Source organism: Antennarius striatus, chromosome 19, assembly GCF_040054535.1.
Source record: "Antennarius striatus isolate MH-2024 chromosome 19, ASM4005453v1, whole genome shotgun sequence".
Lineage (NCBI taxonomy): Eukaryota > Metazoa > Chordata > Actinopteri > Lophiiformes > Antennariidae > Antennarius > Antennarius striatus.
This window is the reverse complement of record NC_090794.1, coordinates 11,249,860-11,276,914: the sequence shown is the minus strand read 5'-3', so window position 1 is coordinate 11,276,914 and position 27,055 is coordinate 11,249,860. Positions and strand designations below refer to the sequence as shown.

Here is a 27,055-nt window from a genome sequence, read left to right as displayed (position 1 = left end):
GAAAACAGAGGTTAGCGGGATCATTTAGAAGAAAGGTTCCTTCTGGTCATTTTTACATGATTCGACTATGGTTCGTACTGGAACTGCTTCTTGAAGGAACAGTTTGACATTTTCTATGATATTCTTACTTTCTTCTTTCCTGATATTAAAGTTTATTAAACCACTCTCACAACACTTTTACAAAAAGAGGATCAGAGTATAGCTTTGGCTAGTATTAACAGTGGAAGCATATTTTGGTTAAATCACTGGATAACTGTCTGAAATTACTCCACCAGGCGAAGATTAAATGGTATGGGACCTTTGGAAAAATTGCTTTTATTATTGTACAATGTTATTTATATGAAATAAACAAACTACGTACTGTATAAGCAGGGTGCAGGGTTTGTTATCGTGAAAAAATAAGCAATCAAAAAGAATTAGTCTTTTTTTTGGGTTAAGGGTAGGCTATGAGCCTAAACTCTGACCAGTTTAACATTAATATTAATGTTAACACAACTATTAATATTAATGTTTGGTTAATATGTTAACGTGAACACAAACCCAAAAGGATATGTAACATGTACATGTAGATGACGAAGACGGCTAACGTAACATTAACATCCCATGGATTAAGATTTCACATAATGTCATCATAAATCAGCAAATATCAGACTAAGTGTGTAGTTTGGTCTGATGTCAGACTTCACGTGGTCTTTTCTTCTTTCCTGTTGGAGCTTCATCTGCAGCATTTCGTCCTTCTTTAATCCACGTCCCTGTGAATTTCTGAGCAAATAAACGCACAATATTCACGTTTTATTTATTTACGCAAAATATTTATGTGTGTCACTAACATCAAGACTCTGTCACAACCTGCCTGTTATTTCATATTTGTTTTAATTATTGACAGATTGTCCCCCCTGTAGAAGCTAAATGATGAATTGTTTCTCCTTGGGATAATCTGTGCTCAAGTATAAGTAGGAACCAACGATGTCCCGGGTTGTTTCTGCCTGGAAGCATTAACAGTTTTTAGACACCCTCATCCTCCCCCATCCTCCTCCAGCAAATTGCACACTGTGTATTTGAAACATGTAATGAACTTTGGAGACATTACACTAGCCAATTAGCTTCAGAATGAATCCATCTGGCTGCCATCTCTGGCATTGTATTCAGCACATAGAAGAAGAGAAAAAGAGTGGCATCAATCCTGTCATCGATATGCGTCTTTCACAAATTCTTTGAATGTTATACCTATGTGTTTCTGCAGTGTTCCGGGTTGTTTTAATTTTACAGAATCACATACACAGCATCTTTTTAGCTAATTATAGTTTTCTCACCAACAATCCTTACTAGATCAACAGCTCTGGGATCTGTTTTAATGTTCACACAGATGAATTCAGTGCCTGCAGTTTAATGTTTTTTTTACAACCACTCCCCATCCCTGGACAAGTGGAGCACTGTATTCTGTCTTTTTCCCCCAGAAATGGAATAACAAAACAGATTCTGTTGGCATTATATTCGTAAAATCCTTCACTTCATCTCCCCGTACAACTTGTTGCAGCTCAGTGTTTGTCTGTGCAGGATATTAAATTTGCTGGTGTGGTTTGTCAACCTGGGAGCTCTCTCCTGCCACTGCAGTGCTGAAAAGTAATCTGTTTCTCCATGCTGCTGTCATGATCAAACGAATCCCAGTCCCATGACTATGACACACACAACAACCCGCATAGATGTATGCAAAGACACACATGGATACACCCTCACACACATGTTCATGCACAAACATACACAACTTTTGCACTGGCATGCATTCAGATACATGAGGACGTTTAAAGTGTGGGAACACAAATAGTGTGACATGTTGTTAAATACAAAGAAAATATCACTTCCGCTTGATGTGTGTTTCCTTAAAGAGGATCAGCTCCTGTTGGTAAAACTGCAGAGAAGATGGATATACACACACCCACACACACACATTAAACACATACTAAAAGCAAATGCACAGCAGAATCTAACAAAAGCATAAATGATCAGTGAAAACTCCCGCTTTATTTGTGACTGTAGAGAGAGAAGTTGTTTTGTTTTCTAACATTTTAAGATGTTTCTCTCACCATCCCACATTTTCTACTGTACTACCAGACATCTAGTGGCACCACATGAAGACTTGTAACTCTGACGTTGCTTTTAAATTTTTCTGCTTGAAGATGTCTCATGCTGTGACTCCAATATGATATCAGCTGAAATATTCAGTATTTCTACAAATTCTGGGTTTTTGAAAGCAGGAGGATTTTATTCAGCAGAGAGCCATTTCGATGATTCGAATGCGGCAGTTGAGCCATAGAAAATGTGAATACGGAAGGTGGTTATATATGTCAGTGGTTGTTTCATAGATGGATAAAAACTAATATCTGCTCTATATGTGTGCAGCAATCACGGATTTTAGATGTGCTACTGCGGGTTTGCAGTCTACTCCATCCGCTGTATCAGACCCCCACCCCCTACCTCACGGGAGACTCTACCTAACACTCCTTTCATGCTTTAGTCATCCTGCCTGGGCTGCTGCAACATCCCTCCTGGCTGGACTCCCAAAGCTCTCTTTAGCCCTTATATCCAGAATTCTCCCCTTCAACACACACACACACAGGCACACACAGGCACACACACACACACACACACACAGGCACACAGAGGCACACACACACACACACACACACACACACACACACACACACACACACACACACAGGCACACACACACACACACACACACACACACACACACACACACACACACACACACACACACGGGTGTTTGTATTGAATACAAAACTCAAACCTCCAGGCCACAGTCTAGTTGTGCACGTCTCCCTCTGATCTGCATTCTGTCGTTAGCTGCCACTTAGCTTTTCTCTCCCTGCGGCGGGCTGCTTATTGTTTTCCCTCCCCTCATCCCTCTCCTCCCTCTCTCCAAAGGTGGAATAGCTTTACTCCAGACGGATTGGCAGTCAAAAACCTGTCTCTTCATTTAACATATTGCGTCACCTCTGACGTACATCTCATGTCTTCCAGTCTAATCCTCCCTACCACATGTCTCTTATAGTTTAAACACGTGCATTGGATTGTTTTTGGCTCAGTTTTTATTTGCATCTAAAAGAAAACTGTACCGACGGGTGAACCTGAACTCTTTTAAATCTCCCTTTTCCTACTCGCCTCTTGATTATAATGAAGAGAAAGGAATGTTTTTAATCAGGTGAAGAGATGGAGCAGCAGACCAAACAAGAACTGAAGGCAACGGGAGATAAAACACACAAGAATAAAACATAGTATACATATCATACAATAAACTGACCAGTTTGTGCATGTAATAATTATGTTAAAGCACTTTGCCAAGGTAGTTCATAGAGAAGAAAATGAAATACTGTATCCTTTTACTGTTTTTTATTAAAAATGACATGAGAAGGAGTCAGCAACAAATTATCATATCAATCTTTATTATGGCTTTGGTTTATGACTTAAACTTCCCTAAAAACCAATGACTGCCTCAGCTGAGTATGTTTGTTGCTGATTATAAAATATCAGCATGCTATTGCAGTCAGTGCTTTGTTTAACATTTATATGTTGACATACTGATTGAAATATCAGCATGCTGATGTCAGCATTAGTTAAAGCTGTCACACAGTTGAACCTTTTTGTTTGGACCACAGACAGCTTGTGGTGTGGATGTATTCAACGTGAATTCCTGGCTCATTCTACAAGCATACTTAAACATTATTTAAACAGCAATAGTGTGTTATATATTATATCGTGAACAGATGACAAGAAAAAAAGAGTATCAGAACGAGCCTCCCTTGTTTTTCTACATTTGCCTATTTCACCTTCCTCTTCAGCCCCATCTAAGCGAAGGAATGTGTGCTGTTTAATCAAAAAAGTGTCACATTAATTCAGACAAATTCAAGCAATCTACTTTTCTAATAAAGCTGTCATATTTGCATCCGGTGACTTACACTCACCATCGTTTTAGATTAATTCCCGTCACAACCTTTTGATTTATGAATGCATAATAACTGGGGGCAATGTCTGTGACTGAGAGCGAGTGTGTGTGTGTGTGTGTGTGTGTGTGTGTGTGTGTGTGTGTGTGTGTGTGTGTGTGTGTGTGTGTGTGTGTGTGTGTGTGTGTGTGTGTGTGTGTGTGTGTGTGTTGTGTGTGTGTGTGTGTGTGTGTGTGCGCGCGCGTCTTTCAAACGAACATGTATTTGGTGCCCAGATGAGAGGAATCACATTTTGTTATAATTAAGCATGTTAAGTGGGAAGATTAGACTTCTGGTGTGGAGAAGCGGGAGTTGCATCACTCTGTCCCTGTTTCATGATCGCGTCTCATCTTTCCTCTTTCATTTACACTAGTACCAAAGGGCCAAATTCATGCAAGAATTTATTTTTGTCATCCTAACATTGTCTTTCCATATCCACTTTGTGTGCAAAACATCCAAAGGTCAACGTCTGTTTTTTTCAAGACAAAAGATGGATTTTCTTCTAATTTCTGCAAAACTTGAGTAACAATCTTTTTTTAACTTAAGTTGAAAATTTTTAAACAAATCCACAATGAATAAAACTGCAGAGGATTTGTGATTATCTTTGGGATTTTATTGGCTCTTGCAGTGAACTTTCTTGAACTCCTTTCCTCAATATTACATCATATATGGATTTTATGGAGAGTAGCAATGTATAACGACATTCCTGCACAATGACAGCCAATATTCAATATTCAATAACTACTCAATTTTATCCTAACGTTCCTATTTTAAGACGGTCTTGCAATACAATTCTATTCCCTAAGTATTATTAGATATTTGATTAAAAAAACAAACACCCACACCTGTTACACTCGCTGTTGCTGTTTTCCCTTCATTGCTGTTGAGTAAAGTAACTGAAGTGCACACCGGATATAATCCTGTTGTTATGGCTAGATCCAAAGCAAACAAAAGAGTGATGTTCCTGATAAACTATTGAATTCTTAGCTCATACACAAACATGTCTACCAGTGTCAGTTTGCTTTGTATTCACTATTGTTATATCATCAGGCATCGGCTCTGGACTGTAACTGATGATAGAACATGCATGGCCCGTATCTAACTGGATGTTCCCCCAGTTCTGAGAATAAAAAGGGGAGACTGGTCCTCACACATTGATATTCCCTGCAACAAAAAACAACAATTGTACTCAGAATTGCACAAATCTAAGTTATTTATCTTACATTGGTGATCACACCTTTCAAGCCTCCTGATGGTACCACCACATTGCTATGTTATTAAAAAATCTGACATTAACAGAGTTGTTCATCACCATGTCATCAACATCATATGATCTCTCCAGCCTTTAAATTGGAGCAGCAAATAAGACAATCTGTTTGTGTTAATCATTGACTCCATCCATACACTGCAGCTTTAGCATAATTTGAAAGGCTGGAGGCCAAAACATTTCTGGAAACTTTCATATTAAAATTAATACATTTAATTTCATTTCATCACCTTTTTAAGTAAACCAGAGTGATGACCCAGCTGCAGACATAGAAAACAACGATAATAAGGGAGCAGTTCAGGGATTCAACTATAAAACAGTCCATATTACAAACAAAGGTCAAAGGGTTTTGAACGCTGAACATTTTTTAAACAACATACAGCGCAGTTCATATAAGAAAACAATAAGCAGATGGGATATAGCTACACAGGTTAAAAAAAAAAAAAAAACAGTCAACAAATGTTCAGCAAATGATAAATCTGAAAAGTCCAAAACAGCAAATCATAATCCAAAGAGAAAGGCAAAATCCTCAAAACAGGCAAATCAGAACTTTGTAGAATTACTGGAATATACAGTATGAAAGGCACAGGAAACACTTGGATAAAAGGTTCAGTGCATATACTTGTAGTACATGTAATTGCGAATCGTAAGAATCTAAATGAAATAAAAGCAAAGACCATAAAGTGAAGAAGAGACAAAGGAACCCATCAACAATCTCAAATGAAAGGGATGTGCGCATACATGTAAGGGTGAAAAACAACATAGAGAAAATAGGACTAAATAAACCAAGCCCAGATACGATTACCATCAAGTTTACAGTTGTCTTCTGGCTAAAGATTGTCACTGCCTGTAAAAATACTGAAGGCCCAATGAGTTAATGTCATATAAAAACAGCTCAGCCTCTTGTGAAATATATGTTTGTGTGCTGTTCAGATAGAAAGTCTTTCTTCTCGCTTTCCAGAGAGAGAATATACATCCAATCGCAGAAATAACTTCACATGAAACAAGCAGTCATAGCGTGTTATTGTTGTCATTCCCTCTGAGAGATTTAAGGTGGGACCACAACCAATCAAACCTGTAGACTAGCAATGCCTGTGGATGAAGGCAATGTGCATGGACTGTCCTTTATGCTTCATATTTACAGTCATGAAGAACAGCTAAATGTGGCTATGATCTGTCCTGGCTCTGGCTGAGTTAGCTGAATTTAAAATTTTATTTGATGATTTTTGAAATAGCGAAACAAGGAGTTGTGGTGAGAGTAATTCATACACAACATGGTCCTCTCATCTATTTTAACCCTTACAAAAGAGGAAAAACTAAAGAACATTTATACATACATATTGATGGACTCCTGTGGTGTTTCAGAAAATAACCATGAATATAGAATAGGTGTGATAATAAAACTGAGAGTCATATGTGTTGGAGCAGATTAAGACGCTGTGCGCTGGTGAAATAAAAGCTGGGCATTGCTGCACTCTGCTGGCTCTGCTTCTATCTTACTGAAACATGACGCCCTGAAACGTGACGCACGGATACCAAGAATCGATAATGAAAGAAGAAGAAGTCTATAATTAGCAGCAGCCCGGAGGTCAAAGGGATTGAACAGAGACATCTAATGGCTAGATAATTATTTCCCTGCAGCTGTTAAATGATGATGTGGCTCTGCATAAATATGCACTACAAAGATTCTATGGATGTGTTAGACTTTGTTCACACCACAAGCATAAGTAGCACCAAGAGACCATGAGAGTTTCATCTGATCTCTACATCTGGATTGCTTTCATAAGGAGGTGTTCACACCACAAGCCTCATGATTCGATTCCGAAGTTTTGGCTCAGATCAGTGTCGCGTCCTTTGACGGGTCACATACGCGTCTTTCTCTCATCCAGAACAGCACGCATGCGCACCCTGACAGATGTTACAGGGCTGGAAATCATCGGCTGTGTGTTTTCTTTCCTAGTCATGGTTAAAAACTGCACAATCACGCTTCTCAGGAGAACAGCGTCCATTTTAAACGTCCGTGCGTCACGACGCAAAACACATAATGATCTTTAACTTTCACTTTCTGATTTGACTCCAGACGGCGATGCTTTTCTTTTATTGAAGTACCGTAGAACCTTCCATCCGACCCAGAGTTCTGATCTTTTGGATGAACCTGGTGTAAAGCTTCTCTGACGCTGAAGTCAAACATCTGTTGTGTGAATCGGGCGGTTTTAAGGTTTATTTTCTGCTCTACTCTCAATTTGTTCTCTGACGCGGTTCAATTTGTCTAATGTTCTTATAATAAATGTTCCGTTTTCGCCTTACATGTCGTCTTTTTCCTTTTACAGGTGTCATCATGTCACTGCTTGAATATATAAAAGCATTCGACCCAAATGTAGCCCGTGTTTTGGAAGGTAGGACATTATTTTTAGACAACTGTTTAGTTTTGGTTTCTGTCTCTGCTAAGTGTGTGTGTGCGTGCGTGTGTGTGTGTGCGTGCGTGCGTGCGTGCGTGTGTGTGTGTGTGTATCCATCTTTTCTGCAGCTTTAACAACAGGAGCTGATCCTCTTAAATGCGAACTTTAATGTATCTGTAACATTCAATGAAAAATACCACATATAAAAATAGAGAAAGGAACCGTTTCACTGCACAATAATTATATGAAGATATATATTATCACAGATTGTGTTTGTTTTTAATTATTTCTGTGATGTGTTAGTTAGTAATATTTGACTGCGGGATTTCTGCTTGTAGTGTTTTCCCACTGTGATATCAGTACTTTTACCTATGTAAGGGTCTAAATACATGTATTTATTTACCACTATTAATTTTAGACTAAATTTTTCTAATAAATTTTGCATTACAGAGGCAAATTTGAGCAACAACGTAGATATCTGGGCACTGACTCGAGGAGACCTTCATGAGTTGTTTCCTGGACATGAGCAAATTAAACTGAGAAAGGAAATCTTTAGGAAAATACACAAAGAGGTAAGCAAATAACATGAACTGATCAATGGAAATGGATTTATAAAACGTGGGTAGGGAATTGATCCAAGAAATTGTACCATGCAAAAATCTTTCGCTTTATCCAGGTTTTTCTGTAATTAAATGATTTTGTTGCAGAATCCATCTGTACTCATTCGCGAGCTGAAAGAGTTCATCATGTTTAAATGTGGCCAAAGTATGTATAACCTTTCCTTGCAGCTTCTTTCACAATTCTCAACTATGTTGTTCGGGTTTTTTGTTTGTTTGTTGGTTTGTTTTATATTTTTCTGGTAGAAGAAACATGTTTGTACTGTGTGTTATGTAACAACCACAACCTGATTCTCTCCCCTCAGATTATCCAATCAACAGTGAAGTCTTTGTTGATGACCTGCAAAATCTGAAGGACTTGAAGATCCACATAAATGAATTACAGGAGTTCCTTGATGTGCACATTGGTATTCTGGAAAATTCCACAAAGGATTCAAACCATGGCAAAGGTTTGATGGGGTGTTAGGCCATATTAAGGAATAATGGGAGATGTAAAGTTGTAAAAGTTTGTAGTCAAAATTTTCTGAGGTTAGAGTAAGAATGAAATTGGGCACCAGTAGACCCTTGGGAACCCCCTAAAAATAAGGGGTGGTATTTGAGGAATGTTCCTCAGGTTGAACTGAAAAGTTCCCATCAGTGGGGTAGGATTTAAACCAAAAGAGTCTGTGATTCCAACATACTTCTCTATGATCCACATAGTCAAAGGCCAGAGTGAGGTCAAGAAAATGTAGTCAGGCAGTTACTGGAGTCGAAAGTTAATTTATATTGTTAAACAATCATGGCAAGGCTGTTGTCATTGCTATGATGTGGTTTAAAGCTAGACTGGAACTTTTTGTAAATGTTGCATTCCAATAAAAAAAAAAATTACTGCAGCTGCATAAAAAAGTTTCTCTAAGACCTTAGAAATATACAGCAGTTTAGAGGTTGGTTTAAAGTTTGGTAAAACTCAGGGATAAAGACTTGTTTTTAATAAGAAAATGTACCACTGCATTCAGTGTATAAAATGAGCTGGAACACAACCTGAACTAAGACTGGGATTTATTAAAGAAAGAACAGTTGTCCCCACAGATATTAAAGAATCCTCAAAGAGGAATGAAGGAGTGGTGTCAGAAAAAGACAACTGTAACTTTAACCATGTCCGAGAGTCAGGAGTGTTTTAGTGGAGAGAGTGGCTGATTCACATGAGAGTCCAAGATGTTAAACAGAAGCTGAGGTTTGCTGTTGCTTTTCTGAGACAAGATTAGACATGTGCTTAATTTCTGCTGCTTTATTAACCAAAATGCTAATCAAAATGCAATGCTAACCAAAATACAGGAGGCTGAACTGGAGGAGGCAGAGTAGGGAATGCTGAGGTTTTCACTGAGAGTGACCAGAATGGACATGATTAAGAAGGAGTACATTAACGGGACAGTTTGGAAAAAGGTTTACAATTTTTTTACTCTAACACAACTATTTTAGCACAAGTCAGGCCCAAAATATTTGTAGCTTCAAATATTTAGTTATCATGTCCAACAGGCCTTCTACAAACAATTAATTTTTTTCTTAGTGAATACGATATCTTTTATTTCAGTAGACTGAGGTAAAAATTGACATTTGTTCAACAGATGTTTTGAGTTAACTTTCAAAAAAAACTTTAATTTTTTTTGTAAACTAGCAATACTGTCTTTTTTACCAGAAAGTCCCTTCACGGTCCTCGAATTTCATGAAGGTGAGTGTGATCTTTCAACACTCCCCATTCATACCTTTGTTTCTCCTTCAAGAGATCTTAATCAAATCGTAATGCCAATGATTCCACACATGGTTTATCAGATCATTATCTCATGACAAATGTCTTAATTCCCTGAACCACCCTGACTACCACACTTAGTCTTGTAATTCATCCAAGTAATTCAAATCCTTACTGCCCAGTCATTTGTTTTGTCCGTGAGAGCTTTACAGTGAACTGTAAAAGCTTGTCCAGTCAGCCTTAAATTCATGTCATCACAGACTGTTCTTCTGGTTGTGGGGTTAGCAATTCTAGCAACTTGATTTTTACTCACCCTTTTTTTAGGATTGTTTGTAGTGAAGTTGTTAACGAAATCAATTTTATGTTTTAAAAATGCCATTGCTCCAAACAGATTCTATGCTTGACACTCCCAGTTCACTGGAAATGAGAAGTAACAGAACTCCTCAAAGAGACCAGGGTGAGTGACTTCCTTCTACATTTGAAATTTCTAATGTGTCATCAGGTGTATTTTTGCTGCAACAACTGTAAAGGGGTCTCCATCGTCAGTGGCCTCATAAAGAGAGAGTGCATTTACGTCATGTATTTAGAAACCATCACCACACTAGTTTTATTAGTGTTTAACTATTGTGAAGATAGTTAGTGATATACTGTCACTGTTTGAAATATGAGTTTAGATGTAGCTGTGACTTCAGAAGGAGTTTAGCAAATCTTTGCCATGGCATTAAATACATTTAGATATTTGAAATGAACATACTTTGTTTCATTCCTTCAATCCTTGTTCTTACATTAATCTGTTAGTGTCACAATAATTTGTCTTTCCATAACCACAGTGACATACTGCATTGTTGGTGGTGATAATACTTTCGGTGCCCAGCTACAACTTATGGAAAAAGTGAAGTCTCAGGATGAGATTCAGTTTCTTGAAAGCAATGAGGATCACAGTATCAATGTTGTCTTCTGCCCAATCACTTCACGCATTGGGACTGATGTTGAGGATGCTTTGACTGAAGTGAAAGGTAAGGTAAATACTTAGGTATTGGTAATAAAAATCATCTGTTTTTCTTTTGTGTTAGAGTAGAATAACAGGGTCACTTCTGACTGTTTATGATTAAAATAATAAACACAATGATGTACAGTATTATTATTGTTTTTAACAATTATAAAGTAAATATTTTGATGATTATTTGTGGTCAGTCTCTAAGAGCTTTGCCGCACACTAAATCTTACAGTTTTAGCTGTATGTTACAATTTAAACATGCTGTATTTTTAGTATTTAATAGACGTTATTTTTCTCATGTACAATGTTGATGTACTTTTTTTGTCCACAGATGATAAACCTGTTATTCTGGTAGTGATGCACCACACATTTGGCTCTGACCACGTACAGTCTGTGAAACCAAGTTTTGCAAACTCCAATGTTGTGCTTTATGTTGAGGTTTTCTTCCATATGTCAAAGCCTGGACTTCTCACATGCAAACGTAACAATGCTGCTGCCTACAAAATACAGCAGAAATTGCTGGAGTACAGAACTAAGAAATTCGGAGATATTGGCAAAAGTACCATTGAGTTGGGCGTGGAAGTTGGATTCATGTAATCTCTTAAATAATTTACAGATATGTATAAAAAATGAACATGAGCTGGGTCAAATAAATAGAAAAATTAAAAAAGCAAAGAACTTTATTTGATTTATACCATCTACATAGTTCATTACAATGTCTGAGAGTACTCCAATGATGTCAGTATTAATTTTATTCATGAGTGTAATTACCCCGGTCAGACTTTGTGGACATTGTTGAAAATAATTTGCTGAAAATATTTTCTTTAAATAAATCAGAATTGCTGAAATTAACTGTCGATCGTGGAATTTTCCAGCTGCAGTATCAACATCAAGTCTGTCCTCTAGTCTAGATGATATTTTTTCACTGTTGTGCTGCTCTTTAAAGCTCGTAGTTAAACTTTATAGTAAATGATGCTGTTTTGATTTCATTTATTTCATGAATGTATTTAGCAGATCTTCGTTATTTAGCGCTGCCTAAATGCACAGTGAGTGATTAAAAGTTGGCACAACACTCACTAATTAGCCAAACAATTAACTCTGTGATTATCTAAATACAGATTATGTAACTAATTCAGATTAAAATAAGGTTTTCTTGAAAGCATTTGTGTCAAATTTTGCTGTTACATATAAAAAGCTGTGGAAAGTACAAGTTCTGATGACATAACAAATTCTTCTAATAAAGTACAAGTGTTGGTGAAGTGTTGTCTGTTGTACTTTATCAACACCAAATGTATATTCATGGCACGATCTATGTACACGGTGAAATATATGTCTTGATCATTTTCAAATAAGTCATACATTTTATACTCAGTGGACTGTGCCACAAGTCATGTCACCATATAGTATTATGTGTATGTGTATTATGTGTATTGGAAGTGAAACCACATTAATCCACATTAATGAACATTTTAGCCTTGTTTAGCCCAAAAAACTTGTAAATCAATATTTATTGTAAAATTATCAAATCTGTTTTTTGTCATTTAAATGACAGTCAACAATGATAGCTCCCTGTAAAAAAACTGATCTACAGTTTTCTAGAACTATAAGAAGAAAATTGTGATAGGGAATATTTTATGAGTAGCAGTAACAATAAAGTTCTTTTAAATAAATATTGTGACATTGACAAAACATTCACAAATTAAGAAGATCATTACTATTACTTAAATATGTTGATTGATGCTTTTATTTTGGAAAGGGGGTCTTTTGTTCTGAAAAAAAAAACCGGATGTGTGTCACAGCTCAGTAGGCGGACGCTTTTTGTCAACATTCAAGTGCTGAGGATCTAAATGTTATGCTCAGCTGTTCGTGTTGAGTTTGTCTGACACCGGTGAGCGTTTTGCTCATGCAGAATCACCGCTAACGAGTAAATAGGATGAAGTAGTGAATGAGTTTCTTTCTAATTAGATGCATGACTCACAAACAGCTGACAGTTAGCCTACATAGATTCTACCTAAAGCTGTTTGATTCATTTCAACAGGTGTTAGCTAACATTTCACGGCGGCAGAGTTTACCGCCACAGGTTTGTCAGTGGTTACTATCAGAAGGGAGCTGCAGGTGTATTTATTTTGAATTATATATCTGTGTTTGTATGCAGACTATATAGCATTTTGGTTAGCTGGGTTGTAATAGCAGTTCAAGGAGCTAGCTGTTAATGTAAATTGTGTTGTAGGCTGGCTAACTCTTTGTCACGTGGTTCGGGGTCATGCTCCTCAGTCGCGTTAGCTTCAGGCACATCAGATCAGCTTTTGTTGTCAGGGAAGTATCCCTCCAGAGACTGTGTCCCTTAAATTCCATTCGCTGCTATAACAACCTTCAGAAATTTGCACACCAGTTTCAACTTAAGGTATTTAAATAAAAGTCAACATATCATGCTGGTATTACGTCAGTGTGCCATAGAACAGCATGTCAGTGTCTGTTAAGTTGATTATGTAATTGTCCTGGTGTTGTGAGACAGTTGTGTGTCAATCGGCTGATAGTGTGTGATATGCAGGCATCCCGTGTTCCCCATGGCAGAGAGAACACTGCGGCTGCCTTTGCTGATGGTGATGGAGATGGGAGTGAGGATGTAGTTGCACCAGAGAATCCCAATGGAAATGTGGAGCTGAAGAAGGCAGTGGTGATTTCAGTCAGTATGGAGGTCCAGCAACATGAGGCTCACGTTGGATCATCCACAGAGTCAGGTGAGTCTGGTGTGACTGATTCCCTGAGATCATTGCCTGATTTGCTAAAAAGCCTACTAAAGACAATGCTGCTTTGTTCTGTGTGGATTAGTGTATGCATGTCATTTGTGATATTTATGTATCTTGCATTGCAGGGCATCTTAACTTGTTCAAACATGGTAATATGTGACTTTTGTCGTGCACATTCAGATAGAAATTGCTCTTTTGTGCCAAAAAAATAACAAAATCGAAGTCAGAGGTTTTGACCGAGTTCCTTGTGCAGTATTGTATTTTACTTTGCGTAAGACTGTGAGTCTCAATGTAATTCTTCAGTGAATTTTAATATTCATTTAATAAGCCTCTTATTGTGTGAATCAGGAAGAAATTGTCCTTTAGCCTAAGTTGTCATTAAGACTTTATCCAACACTAACATTCAGCTGATATTGCTGATTTGGTTGTTAGCCCTGATAAGACTATGAAACTGAACATACCTGACAAAGTAGTTTGGTGTCACCCCTACTGCTTCTTTTTTGAAGTCATTCCTAATACAGACAATCCTCTTAAGCATGACTACAGGATCTGCTCCTGGGTTTTGGTTGATATCGTAAATGCTGTATGAGCATTGTCTCTTTTCAATTTTTGAGATTTGTTTTCCGAAGTATATGGGTTTTTGTTTTTCTTATTATAATGTATTTTTCTTTGCAGCTCTGAGGGGATCAACTGAAAAGAACAAAAAGATGAAGGTGAGGAGGGAGAAGAGGAAACAGATGAAGAAAAAGCTCAAGTCATCAGATACTTCAAACAATGTCATGTCAGAGCTGCCATTTTCTCTGATGAGCCCCGGCAGGTGGAAGGAGCTAGGATGTGTGTACATTTTCAAATTATTTAATCAGAATTATTTAGTATTTATAATAATTCACATGTTACATGTTTACATGTAGCATGTATGATCAGAAATGCTGTAATGTACTGCACTGCTGGCAAGATGCACTGCTTGTACTGTTGACTATTGAATTCCTGTGTATGGGGATTGGGGGGGTCGGTAAGTATTATCTATATAATAATGATGAAAAAGTTTGTAACTAAATTATTTTATGTGTGTATGTTTATATGTATATATGTATATAATTAGCTTGTCCTTCCCCTCTAGTCACCAACCCAGAGTCAAACCAAAAGAAGAGAAAGAGAGGTGATGCTGGAGGGCGAGTTGATAGTGAAGAGGATGCTAATAAGAAGAAAATAAAAAAAGAAAGCCAGCGGCCCAATTACTTTATCTCCATCCCCATCACGAATGCACAAGTAAGGCATTTCTGTCCTCTTCACTTGTTTGCTGTGAGTAACATCTGGACTAGTCCACATTTAACCTAATTTACTACATAAATGCTCTAAATTCCTCTCTGTGTAATGACTGACTGGGGTGTTGAGGAAGCCCGGAGTGTTTTGATCATGTCGCTCAGTTAATCTGTATTGTGGGGGTCTGGTGTTCCTCATCTACCTTTTGACAGATTCTCTCCAGGGTTCGAGTCAGGTTTGGGGACCAACCACTCAAACACAGAAACTCCATTGTCAGCAAACCACTTCCCAGTAGCGTCACTGAGGGTAGATCCCAAGTCCTGCTGGAAAAGGAAATCAACATCTCCTTAAAGCTTGTTAGCAAGAAGAAGAAGACTTCAAGCAGCTTGGACTCTGTGCCACTCCAACCATCCTGCTGACCCTTGGAGCTTGATTTACAACTGAAATGTCGAATTAATTTAATCTGAAAAGAGGATTCTGGACCTCTGAGCGGTGGTCCATTTCTTCTTCTCTTAATCCCATCTTTCCATGAATATGCTTTGACACAAGACTCTGAACAGTCAGCCCTATTTTCTTTGGCTTCCTCTCCTTGAGGAGGAAGTCAGTGAGTGTCTGGACAACTGTGAAGTCAGCAGTCTTCCTTGTGATTGTGGTTGTGTGTCGTTAGACCGGTGGAAAGATTCATGATACTTATACTGCAAAAAATGTTTGTGTGCGTTTGTATTCACACTATATATCTATTTTTAAACATATTTTCAGATATGTTTTGAGTTGTAAACTGTAGTAATTGATATGAAAGTAAGTGATTGAGTTTGTATGTAAGCATTCTAAAATATGCACAGTTTTCACCCTCTGAAAAAACTTACAAAAACTATTTGTAACAAACTTTTCTATGATGTTCTATTTTTTGTACGTATACACTGGATAAAATGCCCTACATTGGAAAAAAAATCCAGAAAAGATACAATTTCCTCCCGGATGATGACATTGAAACCTTAATGGATATTGACCAAAAAGCTTTTCTCTTTGGGCATTGATTTGGTCATTCAGCTGCATCTGAGAACCAAAACTACCAAAAATACATCCTTTTCCCCTCTTTCCTCTCCCCAGCCTTTCAAAGCCAGTTCTAGGAAAGAGAGGAGCGATATTTAAGTGTGCTGTGAATGAACACGTCCTCCAAATGATAGTGAAGGCTGATAATTAATAACTTTATTTTGTCTAATGACAGATCAGATCAGCTGTGACTGAAATCCAAGAGGCAGTGCTTCAGCAGGAGCCGCGACTGTCCAAAGCCATGATCCCCGTCCCAACTCTTCACATCACACTATTAGTCACTCACCTGGCCAATCAGGAGCAAGTAGATCTGTGAGTGGTTGTACCTGCCCACATAAACACAAACATGCCAACAACTTCGCATAGACACAGGTATACATATGAGATGACTTAATATTATTTATGTGAAGTGTCATCCAACCTTTTGCTGCTGCAATTATCAGTTTGTGACAAATCTGACCTAATTTGTTGGATAGAACAAAATAAATAAATAATAAAACTGGCAAATTTATCATGCAATAAATAAATTTGTCCAAAATCTGCACAGGAATATTTAGGATAAAAACACAAATAACCTTTTTCAAAAGTGGGCTTGACAAAGATTAAAGTCCATATTCGTTAGGAATTATTTCCCTGTAAATGCTCAACATTTTGTAATTGTTATTTGCGAAGATATATAACGTGCTTTTATTGGAATGGAAGCTATCTTGCATTTACACTGCTTCTGTTTGCAAAGTATAGTGGGATTTTTGGCTACTGTTTTTACCGGAACACGCTACTATATTGGAGCATTCGTAATTGAGGGGTGGGGACAAAGGCTGGGGGAGTTGCTAATGGACCCAGGTCTGTTCCAGTGAAGACTGATTGTGAGGTCTGTAATTACACAGTATCTCTGTCTTATCTCTTCCTCTCAGTACTTATAGGAAAACTGGTTGATTGTTTTAAATATATTTTTTAGGTTTACGAATTGAGCCCTGAAAACACTGTGGAATGGTGTCTGATGATGGAGTGTAGTTTTTTTCTTATCAGTTGGAAGTAGATGCCAGTCAGGACAAAGAGAAATTAAATCGGCCCACTTAACCAATTAAAACGTGTTGTCAATGTAGAAAAATACCTCCACTAGCTAGAGGGTAAGACATTGGAAAAGTGTTTCCTAGCACTTTGTGATTCAACTTGGTGTCGTCATGGCAGCATTCCTTCAGAAATGCTAAAGGATGTTCTTCATCACATTTCGGAACATGCCACCCATGTTATTATGACGATACTAATGCTGAATCTACATCAAGCAGGAGATTGTGTCATTAATCACTAGATTATGCAATATGAGAGGGAGAGAGAGGATTAATGTGCATCTGTGTGCATGTTGTACATTTTCATGTGTGTATTTCCCTTTAGGGCGGCGACCGTGCTGACTGAGGTGGAGCAGCGATTGGCTGAGCTGCTGGGTGGGTGTGATCTGGTGCTGCCCTTTTCAGGGATCGGTCATTTCAGGAAGGAGGTGGTGTTTGTTGGGCTGGCCCCAGGACAGCACAGGCACAAACTGGAAAGTCTGGCAGGTCAGTGACAATCATTAAGCTTTTCATTCTTATTGTGTCCTCCTTTGTTCTGCTTCATTCCTCTGTCAGCACTTGTGTCTGTTTCTCACTGTAAAACTCAATTTTTGTTCAACTTGTAGTTTTCTAAGTGCTTCTCATGCTCCATGCATTTCATAAGAGGATGTCAATGTGATGCGTTGCCTTCTCTTTTGTCCCTGTGGGGCGGCATCTGAACTTGAGGGTCAGCTGAAGAGTCCTGCAACTGGTTAGAGGGTTTGTTGTCTTTCCTAATAACTGAGTGGGTGCTTGCTGTCGTTGGATATGTTCTGTGGGAGATCTGACTTGACAGTTTTAGAGCAGGAGGAGTAAGCAGAACCTGAGCTTGTCCTGGAGTGAACTGGTGATTGGGTTAAAGCATAATTTCTAGAAAGAAATGGAAAATCTTTTCAGTGCAGTGTAAAATGTGTCAATGTCAGGTGAGGATTCCTATGAGCTGTACTGTTGTCCTACATTACATTTGAAGTATAAGAATTCAGATTTGATTCAAATGAACACATACTGTGTACAAATGGATGTCAGTTCTACAGTGCACCCACATCTTCCTGTTTAAAAAAAAACAAAAAACTTTTATCCTGTTCTTTTTGTAAATTTGTCAGGCTTTTTTCTTTCTCTGTTTTGTTCATTGAGTGTCAGAATTACCAAACTAAAGCACACAAAAATATCATGGTTGGAGTTGGAAAGAGATTGCTATACCTTGTCAAATGCTGCAACCACCTTTTTGGAAGAAAGCCCTGAATGCTAACATTTCTCAGATGACCTTGTTTTTTGTAAATTTTAATATGTCCGATTTTGCTTCTATCATGTCAAGAATTTTTTTACTGGCATGTGCAGAAGCAATTTCTGTGTGTGTAATTGTGTTGTGCCTTTGGCAACGATATTAAGCCAACATTTCTAAGAGGATTCCTGCTGCATCGCTATTGCAACACACACACACACACACACACACACACACACACACACACACACACACACAGGCACACACATGATGTAGATGAGCTCTCATATGGTGAACATGAACCACCTCCACTCAGAAGTATGCGGTGATGTTCCTGTGCACATCCACAGCAGTAAATGGGAGCTTTGCGCAGCTCAGGGAGTGTTGTCTGTAAGCACACATATTAGATTGACTGAACATACAGCCTGTTATCATTCAGCTTTAAACTCCTAGCTTTTTTCCGGTTTGCTGGATTTCAGCTGTTAACACTTGTTTGTTAGCAGCTCAGACTCCAGCAGGTAGTGATGGCCAAGCTGAGACCAATCCCCAAAGTCTTTTAATCTCCGGGGTTTATATAAAATGAAAATATAATAAATTAATCTTCTTTATAGATGAAGTGCCCCAGTTCAACAGCATTACCACGGGTTTACCTTAAAATCGTAGCCGTTGTAATTGCATGAAATGTTTTTTCCAGTCATAACATGAGAATGCAGTGAATATATTTCCAATTCAATCTTTTGGAAAATGGTAGGAGTGCAGGTTTTGTCTCTTTCAGAGACTCCATAACAAGCATCATCACCATTTTCTCTAGTCTACTTTTTTTATTGTTTTTTAAATCAAATGTCTCCTGCAGCATAAAAGAGGCAGACCCTCTCTGTTTACCTCAATCAACCACAATCAGCCCAAACACTGGAGTGAATCACTGTTAGGAGTGTTCAGTAGGTATTAATAGAAGCAGGTTTTCTTCATTCACTCATTTAAATTTTGACATTTGCACAGTAAATTATGGCCATACTTTAAAATGACTAAAGACACTCCGTAATTTGAACACATTTATGAGCTGGTAAACAGACGCAGGTTGGATAAAGCTGCTCATTTCCCTGAATTAATAAAACACAGTACGGGAGGAACTCGCAGCTTCTTTTATTTATTGGTTTATTTAACCGGAATGATGCACAGAGTTAGTGTAGAAGCCAATAAATTGCTTTAATATATGTCACATACATACAATATACGTCTGTAAAGGGATTTGTCACCCATTACCCTACGGACTTTAAGTATTTTATTTCCATGAAATATTTAATCCAACTCATTTGGCTCGCTTGTCACACATTAACACAAGTTATAGCACTTCTTAAAATAAAGGTATTTAAGTCTTATAGTTCTACCTTTGGATGTTTTAGATTAAAGAACAACTGTAGTTTTGTATATCAGTGATATTTGCAATGAAACATTAGTACTATAACACAGCTGGATTTATGGATGTGTAACCCCTGGAAACCATTTTCAATAGAACATTATAAACATGGGTGCCAAGCAGTTTCATCCTCTCTGGAGTTGTTTTGATGTCTGACATGAAAAATAGCAGCAACAGAAGATCCATGTTGTTACCGCTGAAAAAGGAAAAGTCTCTGCCTCTCTGGCCTCGCCTCTGCTCCCATCACCAACCGTATTGATTATTTACTAACCTTTCTCTCTTTGTAGCGATCTTCCTCTAAAAATAAATGTGGTTTCCCTCTAAACCTCATCAGCTGGTGTGCCCGTTTTTGGAGGTCGTCTGTGTGTTCATGCCCTTGTTTATGTGTCTGACTTTAGAGAGTAAAAGGTTGTTTTTTTTCTCTCACCTGACGTTCATTTTAAGTGTGGCCTTGACTTTTATTAAAATGAATTTAGATGATAATATTGTGAATGTGCTGCAAACTGAAGATGTTTTTGGTTTGTATGTTTGTGGAAAATTGACGGCTCTTCTCAAACATTCTTTTTATAAACCTCCAGGTACTTTTGAACCTTTTTGTGTTGCAGAGTGTTTGAGAAGCCGTTTCATACAGCGGGGTCTTCTGCAAGGTGACAGTCGTGGGTTTGAACCCCACCTCACCATTATGAAGCTGTCGAGAGCATCAAAACTGCGATCTCAGGTACACACACACACACACATACAAACAAACATACGAGGAAATGGAGTTACACAATTGAATAGTTTATCTAATTTGGCAGATTGAGAGCATAATCACAGTTTTTGGCAATTTTACTATTGTTGGGCAAACGTGTGTCAACGAGGCTTAAGTCGTGACATAATACAGGTTATATTGACAAATGCCTTCCCTGTGGACTGCGTGTGTATACATGTGTATTTCCATATTGGTTTGTTAAAAAACAAGTAAGAAACTAAAAGATAATCCGAAAAAATCAGACCTGATGCTCAATGTCTGCTGTAGTTCAATTAAAGTGAAAGGTGAATCTAAATAAGATCATAAAGCTCCACCAAATGGCTTTGCTTTCATAGGCTAATGTCAATAATAATTTGAAATGTTTTATTTACACTGATTACACATTTATTTGCGCTCTTAAACACGCTCATTTTCTTGGCAAACAGTTCAATGATGCTCCTCTGTTGCCAACCGTACTTGATAGTGTCATAAAATTCCCCTCAGTGACTGTAAACTGTCTCATCCAACAGTTTGGTGCCAAATTATCACTGTAGCCAAAAACTCGTAGTGAGGAAAAAAAAAAACTGCTTTGATTTTATTAAAATAAAAAAAATCTGTATGAATTTGTTTTTTAACTATATTTTTTTATGTGGATTTGAGAGAAAAACATGCAAGATTAAGAAAGGATTATATAAGAATAAAAGAGTCAAAGTGATTAAATTGATATGAAATGTCTAAATATATCATTAAGAGGAATAAGTGGGAGAAGATGTGAAACAGCATTAAGGAGGAAAAAGGGTGAGGAAGAACAGCAGTTTCTTTGAAATCTGATAACATCTTGTTCTGCCTGGTGTCTGCGTCATGGCAACCTCTGTGTGTGTGTGTGTGTGTGTGTGTGTGTGTGCGTGTGTGTTTAATAAACGTAGTGCATTATATAGCTTGACTTCTCATTTTCCATTCAGGGTATCAAGCGTGTGGACCCTGCTTTATTCTCCAACTACACTAACCAGTAGGTGCTTTTTGTTTAATAAGGAAAGAATTCAAGGTCAGTGCTCTACATGAGAGCATTGTGTCTACCTCCATATAAAAGATGTTAGCACATATTTGGCTGTAGTTTTACTTCGATAACATCAGAGTTTGTTTATTGTCCTTGTCAGGTTTTTTGGAGATCAGACCGTTGAACGGGTGGATCTTTGTTCCATGTTGAAAAAGAAGCAGAAAGATGGATATTACCACACTGAGACATCACTACAACTGGGTGAGTACACGTGTGTTTCTGTGTTCAGCCAGTAGAGGGCGCCGTCTGCTCATATACTGCAGTCTGCTTCTCAGATCTGTTGATCTCCATAGTTACGGCAGTGGTGTAAAATGTGCTTGATGTAGCAGGTAGAAATTTGCTGAAGTCATTGCAGATGGTTTAACTGGGTGGTCAGATCATGTTGATAGAAGATGACATCAACATCAATCAACATCAGTTTATGAAAGGCCAAGATCCTGATGGGGTTACAGTTATTGATTAAATTTCTTTGCATTTAAAATTAGATTATTTTATGCTGATTTTCTGAGGTGCAGTGAAAAATACCGACAAATCTTTCTTTTTTTGTAGCCATAACCCAAACAGATTCATTCAGGCTGTGTAACAGAACCAAACACTTTCTGGTTGTCCTGGCTTGTCAACTGAATAGAAATGCTCGGTTTAACATGAGTCATTGTTTAAATGTGGCACAAATCAGATGAATACCTCAAACAAATGATGAGTAGGTTGTTTGTGCTGCTCATCCTTGTTATTGAACTATTTGTTATTGTATTACCCTACAAGAGCATCAGATGGGGATGCTCACCATTTTGGCATTTGGGTTGAAGTCAGTAAAAATTGATGGGACACAATTTGTCTGTAGCAAACAGTATTTTATAGCTATCAAAAATGTTCATAGGATTTTTATATAAACATGTCATATTTATTGTCCGCAGATTAAACTGTTTGCAAGTCACAGTGTTTGAGAGTTTAAAGTAATGACTTCACCTAAAATAAGGCTTGATTTTGTACATTTGATGACTTTATATTCTACAAGTGGAGTTGTTTTATAATCATATAGTTCAGATATGAACTCAAAATATATATGAATTTATTATCAAGGTGTTGTCATCCAACTGGATCTGTTGTGTACCTCAAAACTCCCAGAGGACACGATTGCTTCCACATACATGAAGTGTTGGATTGACAGGAACTCCCAGAGTCCTGTAGCTGCATTAATTTTGTGTGAGAGAGATTTGGAGAGGCTGTCAGCATGAGTGGAACCTGGCTGTCACAATGTTTTGTGGATCAATGGGCAGCCCGTGAGACAAAGAGTGACGGTGTGTGGAGGAGTGTGAGACGGAGCGGTGGGGCGTTCGACTCGCATTCATCGACTGAAAACTCCTGTTTTCATCCAGTGTTTTTCACAGCCGGGCTCACATCTAAATGCATGAGAGGTGGAATGGAGCGCTGATATCATGCGGTCCTCTTCACAGCAGTGAGGACAGGACAGCGACTTCAGCACTTAGCTCTAATGCTTGTGTCTCTGACTGAAGTGCCCCTTCAAGCTTTTAAGTTACATAAGCTTTTAAAACTTGACTATATACATTTCAGAGGACAATACAGTCAGCCTCTTCACTCATAAGAAATAAAACATATCCTCCATTCACTTTACACTTTTTCTCCATTCCTTTTGCAGCTTGTAGCTAATAATGACCCGTGTCTGTACCCGTAGATACTGATGTGTTAGTGTGATGACTGTCCAATACTTGAACCACCGTTACCCATATTACAACAGTGCAAACTTCCTACCTTGACCAAGGTAATGAGAAAGTTTGTTTGGTTTTTCAAAACCAACATTGCAAATTTAAATTACAATGCGGAGCAGGTAGACTAAAATAGCAGAACATGACTTCAGTGCAGCCACAGATATCTTCCTGCAGCCTGTGATGGCAAAGATTTGCTCATACAGATGTGTTATTTGAATTGAACATGACAATCAGTCTTAAAAACCTTTTGTTAAACTGTAGCATAAAAGCAAAGTTCCATTTTTATGAAGCCACAATGCCACAGTAGGAAAGCATTTACTCAGGCAGCACTGATAAGTTTGATTACTGTGTCAGTGGATAATGATGGAGTGGGGGATAAAGAAACAAGAATAATTTATATCAGAGCAGCTATATTGATAATATTTTATTTTCAGTAGGTGCTGATATCTATTTACTTTTAAATGAATAAAAAAACAACATATTGTGTGACACCATAAACAGGACGTGACGTCTACTGGTTAGACTGATTTTTCCTGAGTAAATCCTGATCAACGTACCTATTCTTCACAGGAAGCCAGAGGTTCTGTTTGCTCTACCAGCTGGTGCACAGCACATGTTTGATTATCTGTGCACATATGGTAATCTTATAATCCACTGTATGACATCTTCCACTGCAGAACCTGAACACAACTCACTGTAGCAGCCTTTGCTGCATATTTAATATTTACATTTCTTACAACCCACAAGCTTTCAACACTGGTGGATCTGGTGACACCACCTCTGGTTGCTGTGGTAACAGCAAGTGTGGTTTAATACCAGAGGTCCCAGAATTCTAAGGAAAACGCCCAATCATTCATTTTTTCCAGAAATACAATACAAGAACAAATTGACAACAATATCAAAGATGGCTGCAATGTCATAAAAATCTTTGACTTACACATGTGAGCTGATAAAAACGGTTTGTATATTTCTTGATCACTTGATCACTCTGAAGCCCGTTGTGAAAACCTTTTAATTCAATATGATCCAGCAGTTGCAGGTTGTTATTTGTGTTTCTTTCCTCCTGATGACATCAGCCCCGACAACTGTCATTTGGTGCTTGTTATTTTACTGAAATCCGATGTCTGATGCAGTTAAAAGTCAACAAGATGAGGTTGGTGAATAAATTAAAATAATCTGGGGGGGCAGATATTTCAACACGGAGCTGAAACTGATAGGACAGCTCTGTTAAACTGAAGGAAGCTGCAGAGTTAGTTGTCAATCATCCTTAAGTCCATCACCAGAATCAACCGCTCTGTCATTCCTCTCACGATTAGTACATTATAGTAAAACTGTAGTATTGATTATAAAGCTTATATAAAGGTAAGCTATTCATTTTATTCAGCCCAACCTGGTAGCACCAAACTGGGAAATTAAAAAGGTGTATTTGGAGGCCATAAGGATAGGTCAAACAATTCCCAGAGCAAAATTACACAAGTACTATAATACACAATTCTCAAGCTAAGCTGTGCTGCATGTCGCTACCCAGCTACGGCATCCATCCATCCTCCACCCCCCACCCCCCATGACCCTGTGGATGCCGATTTTTCTTCTTCTTACATAAACAGTCAGTGCGACATTTTCAGCATATCTGTCAAGTACAGATAATATTCTTCCAAAAGATGGGGATCTGCAGCTGCTGTCATGGCCTCGTGGTATTTAGAATATATCTTAGTTTACATACAGAAACACATCCACGCAGATTCACAAAGGGTTCAGGCACATGAACAGAGGGACACTTTGCTGCTCTGTGACCTTTTGGTATTTGAGTTAAGGCCCGGTTCTGCTCTGCTTGTCCTTTTCTTGGGTTGTTCTCAGTTTAGTGTTTCAGTTCACATTGGGTTAAATCCTTTCTACTTTACGTTACCAGAAAGGTCAGCTTTTGAACCCCTAATACTAATGAAAAAGTTGAAAAAATGAAAAAAACAGATTTCCTCCATACTTTTTTTTTTGTATTTACGTTTCTATGGAAATTTATGTTAAGATGACTGATGGTTGGTTACCCTCTCATTAGTGTGTATCTAAACTAACGTAAACTACACCAAAGCAGTCAAGGGTGTTTCTCGTACTGCATTTCAAACAGTGTTTCAGGGATATATCCATAATGTGAAAAAATTGGACTTACGATAACAATTATAGAAATTGATAGCCCCCCACAGCCCCATCTAGAAAATGGAATGGATAGATTTTTCCTGCTCTCGCTGTCACACTTACTTCCTGGTATCTCTAATATTGTCTAGAAAGAGGACACACGAGTTCCTTATTCACTCGTGAGACAATAATTTCTTGTCATGTTAATACAGAGCATTTTAAAACGACTAACTTCATAGGTTCAGAAAATAAACACAACTGATGACAGTTGCGATTTAAGGGAACGATGGTTTTTAATGATGATTCAGCTCATCTGACAGGAAGTGTAATGCAGTCATGTGGGTATAATGTCAGTAAAGTTAAACATGTGAAATTCCCTGTCCATCAGCGACCAAACCACCAGACAATAGAACCCAGCCACACATTTGACTTTTTGGTTAGGTGTTTACAGGCTGCTGAAGTGAGAGAAGAGCTTGTGTCACATCTATAATTATGGCAATGATGTTGGAGCCACTATCAAGTGAACTTTGTCCCAGGACACACCCTTCCAAGCACTTGTAGTTCATACACACAATGAAATATGACTTGTGACAAATTCTACCCTTCTGTGTCTCTCGTACAAGACCTAATAAGAATTTCTGAATGTTAAACAGTGATCATTTTAAATAAAGAAAACAATGCACAACATAAACACTAAACCTGTGTAGCAGGCTAATCTGAAACCTCACTTTGGGTCCCACATCGAGCCAACAGTAAGCTGAAGCATCAGCCGAGATGACATCAGACATGTCAAAAGACTGGACAAGAAAAGACAAATGGAAAAATGAGGCAGGCAGCGAAGACATTGATGATAAGACAGCAATTAAGACCTTATGGATTAAAGAGGGCAGAGCAAGCGATAAGTGAAATTAAACATGAATTATAAATGGGTTTGGCAAAAGAAAGGCAAAGCAGGAGAGAGGACTCAACTAATACAAGCTGTAGAATTAGACGGTGAGGATGAGGAAAGCAGATAATCTGGGGGAAAGCAGGACTAAACCTCCAAGAAAATTTGTTTGGATTCTAAATGGCAGACCCAGGAGAATGATGTGGGTCAAGCAAAGACGCTGTCAAAAGGTGTGAAAGGGAGGAATGGACAGGCGTAATGCTGGAGTGTAGCAACGAATGGAAGGAGGATGAATAGGGGTTCTGAAAGGGACAATAGTCCTTCAGGGTTTGTTTTTTTCTGTCTTGTCTGATGTAACAAGAATCAACTGAAAAGGGTTTTTTTCTGTCTGGCTCTTTGTAGACGTTTTAATGGAGCATTGATCAATTTTGAAATTATTTAGGTGACTCGGGCCTGTTTTCTTGCTGCACAGAAAACCTAACTTCGAGGCAACATTAAGAATGTTACTCTTGGGAAATTGGAAAAATAAACCAAAAACATAAATAACTCTTCTTTTTTTTTCTAATCAAAGTCCAATCGCCATAATCAAATTGTTAGCAGCAAAATTAAATTTAATTAATGTCATCTGAAAATACTTTAAAATCCAAAGCTGCAGGAGTGAAAAAAACAGAAGAATCCCACAGAGCTGAAATTCATGACAGTGAGATTATTGTTTCAACCTGGAC

At 38.0% G+C, this 27,055-nt stretch overlaps 2 protein-coding genes across 3 annotated transcripts in view; both read left to right on the top strand.

The window, feature by feature from the left end:
• The first annotated feature begins 7,307 nt into the window (after nucleotides 1-7,307).
• Nucleotides 7,308-12,266, top strand: LOC137613234 (uncharacterized). 2 transcript variants are annotated; one of them, XM_068342275.1, is made up of 9 exons: nucleotides 7,308-7,486; nucleotides 7,599-7,664; nucleotides 8,118-8,239; nucleotides 8,375-8,432; nucleotides 8,590-8,733; nucleotides 9,960-9,992; nucleotides 10,402-10,467; nucleotides 10,841-11,026; nucleotides 11,339-12,266. In XM_068342275.1, exons 2-9 carry the CDS (start codon nucleotides 7,607-7,609, stop codon nucleotides 11,602-11,604), a joined length of 933 nt encoding a protein of 310 aa, XP_068198376.1. In that variant the 5' UTR covers nucleotides 7,308-7,486; nucleotides 7,599-7,606; the 3' UTR covers nucleotides 11,605-12,266. The 2 variants fall into 2 exon arrangements, with proteins under 2 accessions (XP_068198376.1, XP_068198377.1); XM_068342276.1 differs by lacking the exon at nucleotides 9,960-9,992 and having other exon boundaries at nucleotides 7,309-7,486.
• Nucleotides 12,267-13,270: 1,004 nt separating this feature from the next.
• The window catches only part of LOC137613866 (A-kinase anchor protein 7-like), a 35,337-nt gene continuing 21,552 nt past the window's right edge, over nucleotides 13,271-27,055 (top strand). The window contains exons 1-9 of the mRNA XM_068343322.1: nucleotides 13,271-13,411; nucleotides 13,559-13,748; nucleotides 14,433-14,591; nucleotides 14,878-15,026; nucleotides 16,249-16,385; nucleotides 17,469-17,629; nucleotides 20,406-20,518; nucleotides 21,493-21,539; nucleotides 21,688-21,788. Coding sequence (XP_068199423.1) covers nucleotides 13,271-13,411; nucleotides 13,559-13,748; nucleotides 14,433-14,591; nucleotides 14,878-15,026; nucleotides 16,249-16,385; nucleotides 17,469-17,629; nucleotides 20,406-20,518; nucleotides 21,493-21,539; nucleotides 21,688-21,788 — 1,198 coding nt within the window. The remainder of the gene's footprint in view (nucleotides 13,412-13,558; nucleotides 13,749-14,432; nucleotides 14,592-14,877; nucleotides 15,027-16,248; nucleotides 16,386-17,468; nucleotides 17,630-20,405; nucleotides 20,519-21,492; nucleotides 21,540-21,687; nucleotides 21,789-27,055) is intronic.

Bases quoted from the DNA above. Each gene is read 5' to 3' on its own strand.
- LOC137613234 (XM_068342275.1), top strand. From the start codon at position 7,607: ATGTCACTGCTTGAATATATAAAAGCATTCGACCCAAATGTAGCCCGT. The intron at 8,240-8,374 runs GTAAGCAAATAA...ATTTTGTTGCAG, and splicing joins TTAGGAAAATACACAAAGAG to AATCCATCTGTACTCATTCG. The intron at 9,993-10,401 runs GTGAGTGTGATC...TGCTCCAAACAG, and splicing joins GGTCCTCGAATTTCATGAAG to ATTCTATGCTTGACACTCCC.